At 31.2% G+C, this 19,736-nt stretch overlaps 1 protein-coding gene across 1 annotated transcript; it reads left to right on the top strand.

Annotated features, from left to right (window-relative positions):
* Positions 1-354: 354 nt before the first annotated feature.
* LOC115980863 (protein ALP1-like) lies at positions 355-1,737 on the top strand. Its single transcript, XM_031103071.1, has 3 exons — positions 355-897; positions 981-1,212; positions 1,286-1,737. Exons 1-3 carry the CDS (start codon positions 355-357, stop codon positions 1,735-1,737), a joined length of 1,227 nt encoding a protein of 408 aa, XP_030958931.1.
* Positions 1,738-19,736: the final 17,999 nt, after the last annotated feature.

Below are 19,736 nucleotides of genomic sequence, written 5' to 3'. Positions count from 1 at the left end.
TGAATTGTATTTGGTAATAAGTTAATAGCATGAACAGTTTTTTTCCTTGTTTGACTGCTGTAAGAGCTAGCCGTACACCATAGTCAGTTCTTTGTTTTGGATTAAAAGATATACTCTTTAAAAAATTTTAAATTAAGAAAGGTGATTGTAGCATTGAAATCATTGACAGTTTCTACTCTAATATTTTTGTCTCTTGATTTTTGCGAAGTGGAAAATGATGATTGACTTATATCAATTATTTGTTTGCTTCTGCAATATTTTTCTGCTGTTAATGTGATGTGCTATAGATAGGCATTTTTCTTCTTTATTGTGATTTATCTAATTTATTGCTATAATATTTTAGGTGATATTCCTATGGATTACAATGATCATATTGATGATAGTGATGAAGATCATTCTTATGATGTGGAAAACGATGAATATGATGATGAGGAATTATATGATCTTGCTATTGCTGGATGTCATGTTGCAGTGACATATTATATGAAATATATTGATAAACAACCTTGTAGAGATTCTGAACAAATTGGCTATATGTGGTTGATGGATTGTTTGACGGGTAATGAAACGAAATGTTACGAAATGTTTAGAATGAAGCCACATGTTTTTCTTCAATTGTGTAATGTTTTACAACATACATATGGACTTCAGCACACAAGGCATATTAGGCTTGAAGAGTCAATAGGTATATGTTTAATGATACTTGGACAAGGAGCTTGTTATAGGATGGCTCAAGAAAGATTCCAACATTCTGGTGAGACTATACACAGACATTTTCATAGAGTTCTGAAACACCTTAACATAATGTCAATGGATATCTTCAAGCCTTCTGACCCTACATTTAGTGTAGTTCCAAGACATATACAGAAGAATCCATTGTACATGCCACACTTTCAGGTATTCATTTCATACATTCTAATTTGTTTCTAATATTTGTTAGGATTATTTCCTAAGTAACTAAAATTTATATTCTATTTTAGGACTGCATTGGTGCCATTGATGGTACACATATCCAAGTTGTTGTTGGAGACGACAAGAAAGCTCCATATTATAATAGAAAGGGTGTGACATCTTTTAATGTGATGGCAGCTTGCGATTTTGATTTACTTTTCACATTTGTTATGGCTGGATGGGAGGGTGCAACACATGATACACGTATTTTCTTAGATGCCATCCGTCGACAATCTGTCAATTTTCCAAAACCACCACCAGGTATATAAAATTTTTATATATGTATGAAGGATATTATTTATGTACATCTTACATTTTTTTTTTTTTTTACTAGGAAAATATTATTTAGTTGATGCTGGATACCCCTTAAGGAAAGGATATTTGCCACCTTATAAGGGACAGAGGTATCATCTTTCAGATTTTCGACGAGCTGGTAGAGGGAATCACATAGAAGAGAGGTTTAATTATGTTCACTCATCACTTAGAAGTGCAATTGAGCGAACTTTTGGAGTGTGGAAGAATAAATGGAAAATTTTAAAGCAAATGCCACCTTATGACATTAGGCACCAAAGAAACATTATAGTTGCTACTTGTGTTTTGCATAATTTTATTAGAAAACATGATAGGGAAGATGAGGGATTCAATTGGGATGAACATGACTTGGATAGACCAAGAAGCAATAGTAGTGGAGAAGGTAGTAGCAGACAGGCAAACGTTGAAAATATACAAGATGAGGAGATGAAATTTGTTCGTGACAAAATAGCTCGATCCATTTGTGGGTTGTAAACAATATTTTTATTATTTCTGTTTTGGTGTTTTGGTTTTTAATTTTTTCGGATAAGAACTTTTTTATTATTATAATGGATTGTCTAGTATTGATATTGTTGGCAATTAACATTTTAATATAATTATTTTCCTAATCATTTTAATATCTTTTTCTTGATGAGTTATTTTTAATATTTTAAATTTGATAAACTTCTCTCCATGAATTTCAACAACGAAAACATCATCATTGTTGTTATTATTAATGTAATTGTTAAGCCTAATTACATATTTTCAATAATAAAAAAACACTGATCACAGGAAAAATGACAATATAACCTTCAAAAAATAGTTAAATCCTTTTTTGGAATTTACACTCAAAACAGCTATTTTTAAAACAGCTTATCCAAACGCTTAATATGACTTTAAAAATAGAAAACGCATTTTTTCACATCTTTACCAAACACTTATCTGTGGCTTTTAAAATGGAGTTTTTAAAACGCACGTTTTAAAAACGCTAGTTTTTAAAACGCACTTCTTGAAACAGCTTATCCAAACAGGCCCAATGTATAGATAAAAAAGTTCTTCTAGCCTATGGCATTTTCCACAAATATAACGGGCTATATGGGCTAGACAAATGACCTTTTTAATTTAAGAGTTGTTCCTTAACTCCTTCCATCAAGGAGTTTAATTAATTGTAATTCTATGTTTGTTTACTAAATGTAGGGGTTACTCCAAGGTGTCTTCAAAGTATAATCACCAATTGAGAGTTACTGATAGAATGTTACACCATAAAGAGTTACCTTTTTTTCTTTTTGAGAAACCATAAAGAGTTACTTTTACAAATAGAAAACTTAAGATGAAGATTTCATATATCACTTAAATGTGGGCCACATAAAATCTCCTAATGGAGATATAATCTTACATTCTCCTACTTGGCCCACATAGCATTTAAATAACTTGATAAGTGATATTAACTATTGTGGTTGGACCAGGCCCAAAGGATTGGGCCGACCATATAATTAAGGCTCGGTACAAGGCCCAGGGTCCATTGAGTGTGATAAGCCCGGGGTACAACAGAAGGGTTGTCTCGAGGTTCTTCACTTTGGACCTGACCATTAATCGAGCACTGGGAGTGCCACCCCATCCCTCCCGAGGGGAATCTGGAATAATTATAAAAAGCTTATATTCGGTCTGAATGGGGTTGGTAACCAAGAGCTAAAGATTGCGAAAAGAATCCACTACCAAACCTTAACTGGCGTCTGGAACAAGTTCCAATGGAATCCTCTAATTTTGTGAGGATCCCTTGGGATTCTGGGAGATGTGGGAATGCATGAGTGAGTGGGAATAAAAATGATGGCCACCCCACTCACTCAGGGATATAAAAGGGGAACTAGGCCATTGTTGGCTAGGATGGAAAATGGAGAGTAAGATGAGTGATTAAGGAAAAACTGGAAAAAAAGGGAAGAAGTAAATTTGTGAGAGATCAGTACTTGAGAGGGTACAACCAGGCCTGAGTTGGAGCCCCATAAATAAGATTGAGATTAAAGCCCACCAACAAATAAGTTGAGGATCCAAGTGCTTGCGCCTTCAAGCAGTGCTTGTCGCCCACAACTATAATATGGTCATTATATATATAATACCCATGTCATATAGTTGGGTGAGTTCCAGTTAGCTTAATTGGTAAAGTCTCTGATGATTGAATAAGAGATTTGAGGTTTAATCTTCGCCTACACTAAAAACCGATTGATGTCTTGATCTGATAATAAAGAGCTATCATTAGAAGTGGATGCTATAGATTGAAACTCTCTTAACATGTCATATACTTGTGAATGCTCCCACTCAAATAAAAAAATCCAAAATATGAATCATGGCGGTAATAACCTTAATTATAATGAGTGCTTCCTTTCATGTATTAGAATGTATTGTAATCCTTACATAAGTACTTTATTAGCCATTTGGGTCCTCCTTTATATATCCTCGTAGATATATCCTCTGCAAATAAATCTAACTTAATACATATACTTTATGTGCGCAATATAAAAACAATACATTTTCATCTCAAAAAATAAACAAATATGTGTCCAAAACATAGAATAATTAGAGAGAAACTAAACACCAAATGAACTAGCAAGTTTCAAATGTCCAAAAGACTTTTAGTTACAATATTAACTTATATTAGATCAATAATTTTAACTCAACGGACACCTTAAGTTTCTTAAAATTCTCCCTAATACTAAGTTACTTCATGTCGACATTCTTATTTCGGCTTTCACTATCATTATCCAGAGAATAGAAAATTACAACCAAGTTGTCTTTAAAAAAATCTTTAAATGTCTCATTATAAAATCAACAACCTTAAGACCTATCCATAATGCATGTGTTATAGTTTGAAAATTATCGAGTTAATAAGAAATTAACTTCAATGTGTCCACTTGAAAGTAGTTTTAAAATGATGAAAATCCTTGAATCCCACATAGAAAAAAAAAAGAAAAAAAAAAAAAAAAAAAAAGAGAGAGAGAGAGAGATAATATATGGGTATATATATTATATACTCATTGGCTGGATGTTGAATTGGACTTAGGCATATGTGGACTAGGCAATATTTTTTTTTTTTTGAGTCAATAAGTCTATATGCATCATTTTTTCTTGAATAATGTGTTTGTTTACTAACGTACATATTTATTCTCTCATTCATAAAAACAACTTTTATTAAGAATTTTTCTCCTAGAGAAAAATATTTTTGTGCATAAATCACTACAACAAAATATATTTTTAGTGATGAATTTTAGTGAGGAAAATTTTTTCATCACAAAAAGGTACCATATAGTGACGAAATTTATATTTTGTCGCTATTTATAAAAAAATTAGTAATATTTAGCGACAAAAATTAGATTTCATTGCTATATGTTGTTTTGAACTAAAGGCACTAAATTAATTTCATCTACAGCGACGAATTATTTCGTTGCTAAAAGTCTAAGGTTTTTGTGACGAAAACTTTTGTCACTGAATATGACAAATAGTGACGAAAATAAGTCGTCACTAAAAATAGGAACATAAAATCAGATGGGAGTATCAGCAACGAATCTGAATTTTTGTCGCTAAAGGTAGCCTATAGTGACGACATACAAGTCATCACTAAAAGTTAGCTACTAAAATACTTTAGCCTTTTTTTTCTTTTTTTCCCTCCCTCACTTGATTCTCTCTTTCCCTCACTTTATCCATCACAGCCGCTTCACCCCAGCTCGCCGTCGCCACTGATCAAGCTTGTCGTGTCGACGTCTCCCTTCATCGTTTGCAACGCTTCAGCTCGCTACCATTCGTGATGCTTCAACTTGCCGACCGTTCACAACGCTTCATCCTTCACACCATCAGGCAACGCTTCCAGCGACGCTTTAGTCATTCGCACCCATCCGGTGACCCTTCGCCTTCTACCCAACTAGCGACCCTTTGCCTCCCACCCCCAAATGGCGACCCTTCGCCTCCCACCACAATTGGCGACCCTTCGTGTAATGGGTTTTTTTTTTGAGTTAATTTTTTTGTTAATTTTTGTTTAATGATTCTAGTTCCTTTGGGTATTTTTGTTTAATGATTCTAGATGCTTGATGTTAATTTTTTTGTTTAATGATTCTAGTTCCTTTGGGTATTTTTTTTGTTTGATACAATAATGGGTATGTGTATTTTTGTTTAGTTTGGGTATTTGATATTTACTATGTAATGGTTGTGAAGAAAGTTTCTTAATGTTACAAAGATTTCATTTTTGTTATTGTTAATTGTTATTAGTGTTGGTCTTGTTGATTACATAGAGCAATTTGCAAGGAAATGAAATGATTAGAAAAGAAAAAAGGAATTAGTTGGTGTTGTTTCTCTAAAGAGTTGTTCAGTTGAATGGTTGATTTTTGAATTTGATTTTTCCATTATAGTACAAGTAGTGTTGTTTCTAGGTTGTGGCTTTTGTTTGCTAGTTTTCATGTGGGGTAGTGATTTTGAAGAATTAGATATTTGTGCTGACATTTGGTTGTTTACAAGCTTTTCATTCCCTTGTAAATATCTTTCTTCATTGACGATTCTAATTATTGTCTTATTTGCTTAGTTAACTTTTCTTTAACTTTTGTAGTTATAAATTTAACTTTTCTTTTATAGAGTAAATACACATTATTTGCAATAACTTTGGATTTTTCCTGAAAGTTGTAAACTTAGCTTGAGCAAAGCAAGTAAGTAAATTCTAGTTAAAAACTTATAAAATTCAATACTTGTGATGTTGGAAATTGGATTTGTGGTTGTGTGTTGTGTTGGAGCAAGCAAGTGACTTGCATGATATTATAAGGTGGTTTAAATATATATTGGGAGTGTTTTTCATTTATTACGAATGTGAATGAGTATTGTTGATTAGATGTGAAAAATAGTATTTTCTTTGATTTAAATACTTGTAAAACTCTATACTTGTGATGTTGGAAATTGGATTTGTGGTGTTATGTTATGTTGGAGCAAGCGGGTGGCTTGCATGGTGTTATAAGGTGGTTTAAATAAATATTGGGAGTGTTTTTCATTTCTTGCAAATGTGAATGAATATTGTTGATTAGATGTGATGAATATTATTTTATTTGATTTAAATACTTGTAAAACTCTATACTTGTGATGTTGGAATTGGTTTTGTGATGGGTTGTTGTGTTGGAGCAAGCGAATGGCTCGTATGGTGTTATAAGGTGGTTTAAATACATATTGGGAGTGTTTTTCATTTCTTGCAAATGTGAATGAGTATTGTTGATTAGATGTGATGAATAGTATTTTATTTGATTTTAATACTTGTAAAACTCTATACTTGTGATGTTGGAAATTGGTTTTGTGGTGGTATATTGTGTTGGAGCAAGCAGGTGGCTTGCATGGTGTTATAAGGTGACTTAAACTAATATTGAGAATGTTTTTCATTTCTTGCAAATGTTAATGAGTATTGATGATTAGATGTGATGAATAGTATTTTATTTGATTTAAATACCTGTAAAACTCTATACTTGTGATGTTAGAAATTGGTTTTGTGATGGTATGTTGTGTTGGAGCAAGCGGGTGGCTTGCATGGTGTTATAAGGTGGTTTAAACTAATATTGAAATAATGATCTTGGTTTTTTATTGTTCTTTGGATAGCCCATGTAGTGATCCCATTGGAATGTGAGAATCTTGGGTATGTGATTGGTCTACTATTGCACTGTTGGGAATGTCATTAGTCTCAGGCTCTAACCTTCTAGGTTTGAACTTTGGACATTTTAGTCATTTCAAAAAGTCATCTTGTTTTACTTTGCCATCACCTTGCGATGGACAATTTTCACCCAGCATTGTTGGTTTCAAAAATGATGTCATCATGCCCTCAAGTCTTCTTTTTCTTTTTTTCCCCCTTATGACATATCAAAAGGTCTTCATTTTTCCTTTCATATGTCGTAGTATCCAATTTTTATTTTGGTCAAAAGATATCTAAAAGGAAATTTTACTTATGTGTTAATGACACGTCTTAGATCATATGTAGAATACTACAAAATCAATTTTCCATGTGTTTTCTTCACGTATCTTCGGGTAAATGCTACACATTATTTCAATACTGTAACATGGCTTACAATGGTTTTTCTTTCATGCTTTTTTTAAAATTCATTTAATTGAAGTTATTAAGATAATTTTTTCTTGATTAAATTCTACTATTAAAAGTTGCAATTTTTAAAAACTAATCTATTTGAAACTCTATTTTTAAGACTTTCAAGAATGTGCATTGAAGTTCCATTACTTATCAATAATAATAATAATATGTTTTTTTTTTGGATAAATTTAGTATTATATGTTGTCTTCTGTGATATAGATTTTCATGTGTTTCCTTCATGTAACATTTACCTGAAAAAACCAATCCCATTGGTTATGGTGTTATGGTATATGTTAAGAGCAGCGAGATAGGGACCAAGAGGAGCGAGCTAGGGATCAAGAGGCACGAGCTAAGCAAGAAGATGTCCAAAAGAATATTCTTAACTTTTTGAGGAGCAAGGGTTATGATGACGCTCTTACCTATGGGGGTAGTTCAACTTCAAGTTAATACACTTTTTGGTTAGTACTTTATTTTAGCAATTGACCCACACTACATGGTGTGACTACTTTTTTTGATGCATTATTTGAAACTAATTGTATTATATTACACTTGAAAATCTATATTTGCTTTGTGTAACTTATACATTAGGAGTTGTTATTTTAATTCATTGGTGTGGCTACTCTTAATGCATTGTTAGAAATGTTTAACATAGTTAATATTTTTACTTTATGATTTTAATGTAGTATTGTTTTTATATTTGTGCAGATTTCTTATTGGTGGCTTTTGGGGGATTGACCTTTGGCATTACTTGAAGACATATGAGGACATCTTTCGTTAGTTCTAATTATATTATGCTACATTTTTTGTATTGTTATAAAACATCTTGAGTTATTGAAATAAATGTTATTCAAATATGGGTTTTAATAATGTAATGACAGGTTACAGGTTAATATCAAAGTCATGAAAAAAAAAAAAAACAGAAAATAAGTTTTAGTGAAGAATTTTTTCGTCACAAATATAACAACGAAAAATTGTTTTAGTGACGAAATATTTCATCACTAAATGTAGCAAAAATTTGTAAGAAATGGTTTAGTGACGAAAATTTTTGTCGCTATATGTGCCTGGATTTTCTTAAAAATAGTTTTAGTGACAAACTTTTTCGTCACTATATGTACTCGAACATAGTTTTAGTGACGAAATTATTCGTCACTAAATATGGTTTAATAAACTAAAGTGTTTTTAGTGACGAAAATAGTGACGAAATTATTCATCACTAAATATGGTTTAATAAACTAAAGTGTTTTTAGTGACGAAATATTTTCGTCACTGAATAGTGTTTTTAGCAAGGAAAATATTTAGCAACGAAACATTTTCATTGCTAAAAGTTTTTTTTTTTTTTTTTTAGTGATGAAATTTTTCGTCGCCAAGACTTTCAGCAACGGGGTTTTAGCAACGAAATGAGTTTTGTCGCTAATTAGTACATTTCTTCGCTAAAGGTTCTTAGCAATGAAAAAAATGGACTTTTAGTGACAAATTTTTTCATCACTGAAAATATATTTTGTTGTAGTGAATATAGAGTCAAATAGAGATAAAGAGACATAGTTCAATTTGTATGTTTTTAGACTCTTGTAAACTAGATTGTTTAACCTAATTAATTAACCAAGAGAATACTTAGGTTTATTATTCAAATTTAGGTTAAAAAATATAACAATCATATCATGTAAAACAGCGGAAAATGAAGAACACAATGATATGATCACCCAAGAAAAACAAACCGGTAAAAAACCTGAGGAGGATTTAACTTAGCTATCCTAAATCCATTATGAAAGAATTGAAGTTTGTACAATAAGATTTAGACCACTAACATCCTATTACTACCTCGAGTAGAAAACTTACTATCACGACTCCATGATAGCTCCGAGTCCACAGACTACTTCTTTCCTTGATTTGCAGCAACTACAAGTTCTTCTGCTTGTGACTTTGAGCCTCCACTCAAAGGTTTTGGATCTTCTTTAAAGTTCTTTATGTAGCAACTGAAACCACCATCAAGTTCTTGATGCAAATCTTGATCTTGATAGCTCTATGTGTGTGTATGAAGGTAAACACCTCTCAGATCTCACAAAAGTGTTAACACACAACTCAACAAAGACCTGAGAGAGATTTTGGGTACAAAACCCTAGATCTACAAAAGAGGCACAAGATGTACTCTAATCTCTCTAAAAAGAACTCTGAAAACCCTCTCTAGGGTTAGCTTATGATGTCCTTTAAATATTGGAAAAAACAGATTGTGATTTGGGCTTCAAACAGATAAGTTATGGCCTTTTACGTTTGCTAATTTTTACTGATCTACGAATTTTGATCGATCGAATCTAATTTTCAATCGATTGAGTTTTGTAGAAATTGAATAGTAATTTCCTACAATTACTCAATTCCAAACTTAATTTAAACCAAACTTTGAGCAAGTCTAAACCTAGACTAAATGTTTTGATCATGATTTACCAACATATACAAATTGAAGTTCTAATACATTAGTTCCTAAAGTCTTAGAACCTAACACAATTTGCTAAGCACAGATTTTACAATGCTTCTTCTCAAAGCTGTTGATCATTTTATCCTAGGAGACAAACATGTAATAGTCTCTAAGCACAAGTAATTGTGTGAGCCGCCAAATTTGCATAAAGGGGATTGTATCAAGCACAAGACTTGATCAATTTTGCATCATTCATTTTTCACGTATTTGGTCTCTAAGTTATTTAATTATTGTACATATTTCTTTTTATATATTGAATCTAATTGTGTTCTTGTTTATGATTAGATTTGTAGGTTGTTCTTGTTTACATATTCACAAAAGTAAATTATTTTTGAAATATATCCAACAATAGCTTCATATCATATAGAATGTCTTACATGGCAAAACCAAATCACTACTTCCAAGTGGTATGCCATTCATATTTAGGCCTTAAAAAATACATATACTTCTACTGAACTTAAGGTACATATATTGATCAACAATGTGCTCAGAAAACCAAATGAGACAACGTTGGTGAACCTTTATATATCATTAGCCGGATACTTGTATACATAATTTTTGCAGCGTAAAATTTTTATTGGGAGTCAAACCTTAATGGATCTTGTAAATTGATATTAATAGATTTCACTGAACCTTTAATTTTATAGGAATAAATTCCCAAACTCTTACTCTTGAGCAATTAGATCACTCCCACCCTTGTACTTAGTTTCTCATTTGGTATATTTTATTTTAATGAGATGAGTAGTTCATTCACATTGTAATTTAATAGATTTTTGGGTTGAAAGGTTACCCGTTATTATGTGTTTAGAGTTTGATTGTTATGTGAGTTAATAAATTTATGTTGATTAATGAAAATATAAACTATGAATTTTTTATATAACGTTATTTATTTATATTTAAATTGTGAAAAGATACATTGATATATACTGATTCCAAAATAAACTCAAAATATTGATTTAAATCATTGTATACTTTATTCACGAAAAAAAAAAAAAAAAATCATTTGTGTACGTGCTTATTCACGTGAACTTCGATAGAAATAGTTTCCCTTAAGCAACAATGGTTCCCGTTACACATGACATAGAGAGTGTTGGTGGAATTAGTCAAAGCCTCAAAGGAGTCTAGGTCCAAGTTAGCCTAACACTTTTTGTAGTAATTAGTATTAAAAAAAAGAACGAGAAAAGGTAAAGAGACACGCCTGATCTTTTATACTATAAAATACATTTGTCCCGTATCTTTGCTTCACAAGGTTTGAGAAATCATGTTGGCACCAGATACAGTCTATTTGAACCTCTCGAATTTTTCCCCCTATCTTTTTAGGCAATGGCTCAATTGAATTTGGAAGGTCACATTTGCTCATTGTTTAGATGAGTAGGAGACATAAAGTTGCTCATTGCCCATTATGCTAAGCTATGCGTCTAATCTTAGGACTATATTTGTTCCTTACAACCAAAGAAATCAAATACAACCTAAAAAAATAGTGAAATGCTAGGGGACAAATGCAAATGGAGCACATCGTTAGTTGTTAATCGTTTTTATTTTTATTTTTACAATTAGATAGTTCCAAAAGGAAATGGGGATTTAAATGTCGTTAGGAACACCAAAAAGTATTATTTAATGTATGTCTTTAGAAAAATTGTTAATATACTATTTTAGAAAATTTTAACACAACTTTCATAAATAAAAAAATAAAAAAAAAAGTTGTCAAAATAATTAATTATTTTTTTCCCATAAATTTTTTTTTAAAAAAAATATTTCCTAAATCAATACGCTTATGGCGCCCTTGACAATTTTTAATCACTTTGGTAATGATTAGGACAATAAGACATGCCTTATTTACTTGCGAGTTGAGCCATATTAAATTTTAGATTAAGATTATTTGTTTTAGATAATACTTTGGAGCAAAAAGTGGTGGGCACATTTTCTGGCAGTGTAGTTTAGCTTGTGTAGTGTGGAACCTCACTAGTATTTCGTTTGATGCATATGGAATGGTCTTCCCCAAATTTGCATATTTTTTGTGGTACTTAATGTATATTCGTAAGTTTGGGGATGAGCTAATGGAGCTAATTATCATGGTAGCGTGGTGTTTATGGTTCAGTAGGAACAAAGTGCGTTAGGGAAGGGCTAGACTACACGGATCAATATTAGTACAAAAGGCTAGGTAACTGTTAAATGAGTTTCAAACGGCTAACCTTAAGCTATCTCGGGCTACAAATGTAGATGACGCACGGTGGGTACCTCTTGTTTCCCCTTGGTACAAACTAAATGCTGATGGTGCTACGTTTGGAGCTGATCAATCATCTGGGGTTGGGGTGCGAATTCGAGACTGTGCTGACCGTGTTACAGCGGCTCTAAGCAAGAAATTACATTGCCCACTGGGACTGTTGGAGAGTGAGGCAATGGCAATGGAGGATGGCTCAAAGATTGTATTTGACGCCTTGAATGGATCTAGTGAACCGCCAGTTACTAAAGCCGATGTAATTGATAGGATTTGACACAAGTTTAAGGATTTTCGACATATTTTAGTCATGCATATTAGAAGATAAGGCAATTGCCTTGTTCATATCTTGACTTAGCATGATAAGAGTATTAGTAATTATATAACTTGGATAGCTGAAAATTTTACTTTTATTGAGTTCGCTTTTACTCAAGATGTAAAATTTGTATTTTCTTCTTAATAAAGTTACAATCTTCTTATTAAGAAAAAATTGATAGAAGAGAGATTACAACAACGATTTTTTTTTTTCCATTATTTAATGGAGATTACATTGAAGATTTCAAGATTTTATTAGAATTATAGTATTGATACTTAGTGAGCGTTTGGTTTGCACGATTTACTGCGTTTCAGCGTTTGCATTTTGGGTATGGGACCCATGTTACAGTAAACGTGTCCCCTTTTTTTTTTTTTTTTTTTTTCGCGTTTCAGGAGTAATCGGCTACTGTTCATCACTGTTCAGCCGCAAATGTTGACTTTTTCTCGGTTAATAGTGCATCCGTGTACTGTTCACGGACCCACAGATTCCGCTTTTTAGTAACTTTTTAGTTAAAAATGGGTTCCATGGCACTATTCACACATTTAAAAAATATTTTGTTACAGTGTTTTCAATTTCAGTTTTTAATTTCAGTAAAAATAAGCTTAATCCAAACAGACCCTTAGACTAGAACCTCCCTAAGAATTTTATGCACGACACGGTTTCACGGGACTTAAAAAAAAAAAAAAAAATATATATATATATATATATGTTACATTTAAAAAGCAGCTTTTGATGTAACAGGACTAGTGTAATCCACGCCAAGTTCATCCGATTTCAGATTACAAGAGAATTTTGAATAGATTCTTACAAGCTAAATTAACAATATCATTGGACAGTTTCCTGGGAAAATGATAAAGAAAAAATGCAAAGCAGACGTAACATCAAGATGAAGATATGATTTGGTTCTAGGTTCTTGGTACGACGTCAACGAACTTTTTTATATAAGTCAATTGGCAATTTATTTGGCACAAGTATATTTTTTAGATACCTCTACCTTAAATCAAATCCAGATCTGCGATATTCTCAAAAAAAAAAAAAAAAAAAAAAAAAATCCAGATCTGCGATAATACTAATTTATTTATGCCTTTTTTTATGGTAGAATTACTAATATGGTCATTAAACTATTTGCTAGAATCCTAATTTCATTTCACAATGATTAATTATGTCACAATTTCTAATTTTTCAAAAATAGTTCAATGTTACATTTTCCTCACTTCCTTTTAGAAATGTAGTATTTTCTAATAAACTGTTTTGCAAACCGAATTATTTGACCCTTACTCGACTAAAAGAACTAAAATAAATTTTAGATCCTATAAGTTTGGAATTATTTTGATTTTGACTCCATTTCCATTTAAGTCAATCACTCATATAAAACCAAGCATTACTAAATAGACTTTGAAATCCATATGAAAATGGAATCAAAGGGATTAAAATAAAAATGCTGGTATGTAAATGGGCAAAATATAAACAATCTCAAACTTCAAGGAAAAAAAATAGATTTAGTCTAACATTTATTTTTCTTATAATTCAATAGTTACATCAGAGAAATGAGATTTGAATTCTAAATATTATGGGAAATTTACACAAATTCTCAGATTTATAAGATGCAAAAATATGAAAGAAAAATTGTAAGAAAGAAAACAATCACACACAACACAATAAATTACTTGCTTCATCAATTTGCCTACATTTATGAAGTTGCAGTAATTTCACTATTTTAGAAAAATTTTACAAGATGCAGTAATGCAAATTTTTTTCTCTCAACAACACAGCAAACCTTTTTTTTTTTTGAGAATCAACAACACAGCAAACCTTAATCTAAAGAAACAATATTTTTATATCCCACACAATGGATCCACAATTGGGCTAAAAAGGGCCAAAAAAAAATTCAGGGGTAAGCCTATTGCCTAAGCCTCCACTCTATAGACTAAGCCTCATAAAATCAACCATTTAAAATCGTAACGCTTCTAATTCAGGTCGGGTCATAATCTGAATCGAACACAAACTAGGCTTTACATAACCGAACAAATATCTCTATTGGAAACACCAAAATGTACTAATCAATTTAGTTACAAGGTTTTTTTGATAAATCAATAGTTATGACAACAGAGAGAGGATTTAAACTCCAAATGTCATAGACATACAAAGTATTCGTTTGTCATTGGATTATAAGCTAGTTTTTTTGCTTTTAGTTTTTATGCACAACTTTTTAAAATCTTTTTTTTTTCAAAGTACAAATATACTTTAACATACTTTTTGCAAAATGTTTTTAACAAAAAGTTAAATAAATTGTTTTCAAACAAATATTAAGCGAAGCCAAGCAGTTGAGCAACAAGGCTCAGCCTTGCAATATACATTTTTATTTTTTTAGGAACGGCCTTTCAATATACTTAGTGTCCATTTGGAAACAACCTAGCATTTTGCTGGAATTTTTTTGACAAAAGTGTACTAAAGTATATTTGTAACTTCAAAAATTTTGAAAAAAAAAGATTTTAAAAAGCTATATATAAAAGTTAAAAACTTAAAACTGATATCAATCTCACGGCAAAATTTGCTGAACATCATATTTTTGGAAAAATATTAGTAAAATAGTATGCGAATGAAACAATTTAGTAAGTTGGATTGTTTTTGGAACTCGAGTTTGTGAAACTCGAGTTCCAACCCAAAATCAAGTTTCCCAAACTCGATTTACTCTTGGATTCATCTGACATGGATTAAAAAAAAAAAAAAATGGAACTTGAGCGTAGTAACCTCGAGTTCTATTTAAAAAAAAAAAAAAAAAATTACTTGCAAGGAACTCAAGTTTCAAGCAGGGAAAAAAAAATATCAGAGGTACTCGAGTTTCGTAAACTCGAGCACCTTTGTTTTTTTTTGTTTTTTTTTTTTTAAAAAAAATTTATTTTTAAATCCATGTCAGATTAATCCAAGAGTAAATTGAGTTTGTGAAGCTCGATTTTGGATTGGAACTCGAATTTTACAAACTCAAATTTTAAAAATAGTCCAACTTGCTAATTACTTTCGACCGCATACTTTTTATCTAATATTTTTCTAAAAAGATGCTATTTAGCAAATTTTGCCTCAATCTCACCCTCAGTCTACTAATACGGGAAATAGGCGTAGTAACCATTGGATTCAGGCCAGAATGCATCACATGGCCCAATAAAAAGTAAAGATATGGGACCACAGGAGAGCCAATTTGGGCATGCATGTGCAGAACCTTTAGGAGAATCAGGGCAGGGCAGGTCAGGGCAGGAGCAAAGGTGAGGCAAGCACCTGGCCATGTGAGGGAGGCATGGCAGAAGGACATGATTATCATTTATTGAACAATAGAAACATAGAAACATAGACTTTTGTTTGGGACAGTGATGGCTGGCCTTGACTAGCATATCTTAGCTTACCACATGGCCGACACTACCCCTACATTTTAACACACTTTGAGTGGCACAAAAAATAGATAGACTTCAAAACCTTTGCAAGAGGACAAACCAAACCCTCTCCTTTTGGTCCTTTCCTCCGCCTGACTTGTTTAAAATATGGTCCCCATGCAATCCCCATATTCCATCAAGAGATATTCCCTTTAAACAAATCAAACATCAACTACTGTTTAAATCTCATGTCAAGGTTACATCCATTGCATCACACCTACTAATGTTTTTAAAGGATGAATGTTAGTAAAAAAAAAATCTTGTATTTTTGTTGTATTATCTTGTCTCATTTATAAGAAGAATTAAGATTTAAATTCCATGCCCTTAATTTCTTATAACAATTGAGTTATCAAAAAAAGGAGAGGGTTTCTAGGTTGCTCAAATAATTTTTGTGACATAATTTTACTTAATGGCCGCCCTTTTTTCTTTGAGAAGATTAATTTTTTTTTGGGGGGCGAATTTTGACAAGATTATGGCCCCTGTATATTTTAAATGAATTATATAAATACTCATTTAAAGTATTAATGCCTCATTTTTTTTTCTTTTAATATTCAATTTTGTTGCCATATATAGCTCATTAACTTTAGGAGCATTAAAAATATGTTTCCAATAATATATATAAATATATCTCATTTGTAAAAGGGTTTGGAGAGGAGTTTGGTTTTTTTTTTTTTTTTTTTTTTATAAAAAATTTCATTTTATTTTAATGAAAGACTTCCACATCACTTACTAACTAAATAAAATATAGGGATTAAAACTCATTACCACTTGCCATTGTATATTTAAAATAAAAAAACATGTCCAGTTAAAAATGTACTGGAGGTAAGTCAATAATAAAACTTTTTTTTTTTTTTCATTAGAAGAAAAGATGCAATGATTTTTGTGATTAAGAGTATGGGACACGTACTTTGTCATCCATAAACAAAAGAAAATATTTTAATTTACTATTATTTTTATTATATTTCTCTTATTTTATATTGTATATATATGTTAAGTCATATAAAAGTGACATTTACAATTTAATTTAATTGAAATTAGTAATTTTTTTATAGAAAAATAAATAATTGATTTTTATAAATTTTTTGTTTTCTAAAACTATTAGTAACTCTAAGGTGTAATCTTTAATTTATTAAACATAAATCTTAATTTAGAAAGTTTAAAAACTATTAATTGTGATTAATATAATTAAAAATATAATTACACATGAATTATTGAAAGAAAATAAATACCTTAAATTGTATAAGTCTGAGTTGATGAAATTTTCTTATATGTGTGTGTGTAAGTGAGTGAGTGTGCACGCACGATATTTTACGAAAAACAAAATTATTGATATATTTAGGTTGGCCCTTAAAATAAAATTTATGGCTTTGACATTAGGAGTTGGGTTCAATTAGGGAGAGAATAGAGGATGCCCTAAAAAGCAAAAGGATGTTGGATACCTCAACCTTGTCAAAGTTGGTGGAGTAATATAATAAGGCCTTGCAAAAAAGAAAGGGTGACTTCCAAATGATAGCCAAGAATATGCTAGCAAGCAGAAAGAATCCCTTCCATCTTCATTATCCAACTTATCCAAAACCAACCTAAGCTAACCCAAATAGTGCAAGCATCCACAAAAGTAATTGAAACCACCCCCAAAAAACCGCCAATTTTCTAGTAGAAAGGAAGGAATCACAAAAGTCTCACCCATTACCTATGCTGGTATCTCAATTATACCCTGTCTTGGTTAAGAAGAATTTGATCACCCCTATAATACCTAAACCATAATATTATAGCATGTTCCTAAAGACCACGACCCTAAATTACCTTGTTATTTTCATTATGGATAAGTATGAGACTCTATGGATAATCGATGCCATTTGAGACATTGTATATAGGATCTAATTGACCAAGAGATTTCAGGTTTTTTTGGGACTCCTAATGTTAAAACCAATCCTTTACCTATGAAAGGAAATGTGAATGTCATCGACGATGAGGAAGATGGTTTGTATCTATTGCACATCTCACATAATTTGTGAAGGCTTGATTGAGTTTTCTGACCTTTAGTTGTTGGAACTTGGAAAGCTATATTTTCTCACAATTTGTCAATTACACACACTCACTATTTCATGATCCTTTAGCCACCATTTCATTAGTCTTAGGGTTCTCCACCAAAACACCCAAAATCTCACATTTGTTTGAGTTGCTGATTTACACATACAACTATTGTTAGGTTCTAAAGATTTATGATTAAATGTTTAGAGTCTCAATTTGTATATGTTGGCAAATCAAAAACAAAAACATGTTTAGAATAGGTGTTAGACATTGCTCAAAGTGTTTTATGTCAAGACTCAAGAATATACAAGTTACAGGAAAAATAATTGAAATTATGTGAAGCTCGATTGATCAAAAATCGCAGAAAAATGATATCTGTAGATTTTTAAACAAGCTCAAGCCTGCGAAAACATTTAAGGTTTTAGTCCAACACTCTTATGTATAAAAAGAAAACCCTAGCTACATTTTGATGACTCTTGGAAGACTTGTGAGTTACTCCTATAAGATCTGAGAGGTTCTATACCTTCTAACTCTACAAGTATTTACCAGAACAAGATCTACAATCAAGTACTCGTGGAATCTAGTTGTTGCAAAGATCAACAAGCTGTGATCTGAAACCTTTGAGTGAGATCTCAAAGTCACAAGTGTGGGTGCTTGTGTGGTGCAAATTCAAGAGAGAATGAGTCTGTAGATTCGGAGCTTACACGTGGTCGTGTCAGTAAGTTATTATTGGAGGTAGTAATAGATTTAGGTTAAATCTTATTCTAAAAACTTCAATTCTCTTATAGTGGATTTGTTTTACCTTGAGGATAGTTAGGTCAAATCTTTCCTAAGTTTTTATCTTGAAATGGTTTGTTTCATTGGTTTTCTTGGGTGATCATATCACTGTGTTCTTTATTTTTCCGCTGCTGTGCATGATATGATCTATCCTTGTTTAACCTAAATCTCATAATTAACCTAAGTAGTCACTTGACTAATATATTAAGTTAAACAATCTAATTTAAGAGGTCTAAACAAACTAACAACTATGACAACCGATTTCAATCTACCGCTTATCTACATCCCTGTAAGGTACTAAAAGGGTGAGGTATAGATTTTTATCATAACTCATATTCTCCTCCTTAATCTTTTATTGCTTTGTACTATTTTTCCATTTTTTTAATGTTCTATTATTAATATGATGTATGGCGAAGGATGATTTGAGTGATAACATGTTGTTTAAATTTACCTACGTTTTAATTTCATTTTCTGGAAACATCATGAATTTGGAAATCTACCTCGGAGTGCATACACCACAGAATGAACATGTATGCGTCTCCATCCTAGCAAACACTACTTTTGGGTAGAACAATGTTCTTTTTTTTTTTTTTTTTTAAGATTTTTTTTTTTAGAAATTGTTTGATCTAATAATTGAAACTATTTTTTTTTAAACTATCATCAAGAGCGGACGTCATAGGTTGAAATTCTCTAAAAAAAAAAAAAAAAATCTATTTTCAATTTTTTTTTCAAATATTTGTCTTAAATTTCATATTTATTTTTATATCTAAAAAGTCACTTTAATCTCAAAAACCGTTTTCAATCTCAATGATTGTTTTCAAACTTCAAAAATTATTTTCTAAGTGCAATGTGAGTGTATACTTTGTGAATATGCCATGCATGTTTGATGGGATATGTTAATAACAGATTTGAAATTTCTTTTGGAAAACATATTAGAGAATTATTTTGAAAAACAGATATGAGAATGGTTTTAGAAAACAAATCTAAGAATAGTTTTGATTTTAAAGATGATTTTTAGGTCTAAAATAGATTTTTTTTTTTAGAAAACAATATTTACAAACCAAATCACTTTCCAAATAAGGTAAAAATTTGAGATGTATATTCTCACTCTAAACTGTTGTAACCTAGTTTCTAAACCTTTGATCTAAGGGGAAATATATTTC

This window comes from Quercus lobata, chromosome 3 (genome assembly GCF_001633185.2).
Source record: "Quercus lobata isolate SW786 chromosome 3, ValleyOak3.0 Primary Assembly, whole genome shotgun sequence".
Taxonomy (NCBI): domain Eukaryota; kingdom Viridiplantae; phylum Streptophyta; class Magnoliopsida; order Fagales; family Fagaceae; genus Quercus; species Quercus lobata.
The sequence above is the reverse complement of the archived record's forward strand: the minus strand, read 5'-3'. Positions and strand labels throughout refer to the sequence as shown.

Excerpts from the sequence above, each read along its gene's own strand:
- LOC115980863 (XM_031103071.1), top strand. The coding sequence starts at position 355 with ATGGATTACAATGATCATATTGATGATAGTGATGAAGATCATTCTTAT. Across the intron at positions 898-980 it reads TGTACATGCCACACTTTCAG|GACTGCATTGGTGCCATTGA; the intron begins GTATTCATTTCA and ends ATTCTATTTTAG. Across the intron at positions 1,213-1,285 it reads TTTTCCAAAACCACCACCAG|GAAAATATTATTTAGTTGAT; the intron begins GTATATAAAATT and ends TTTTTTTACTAG.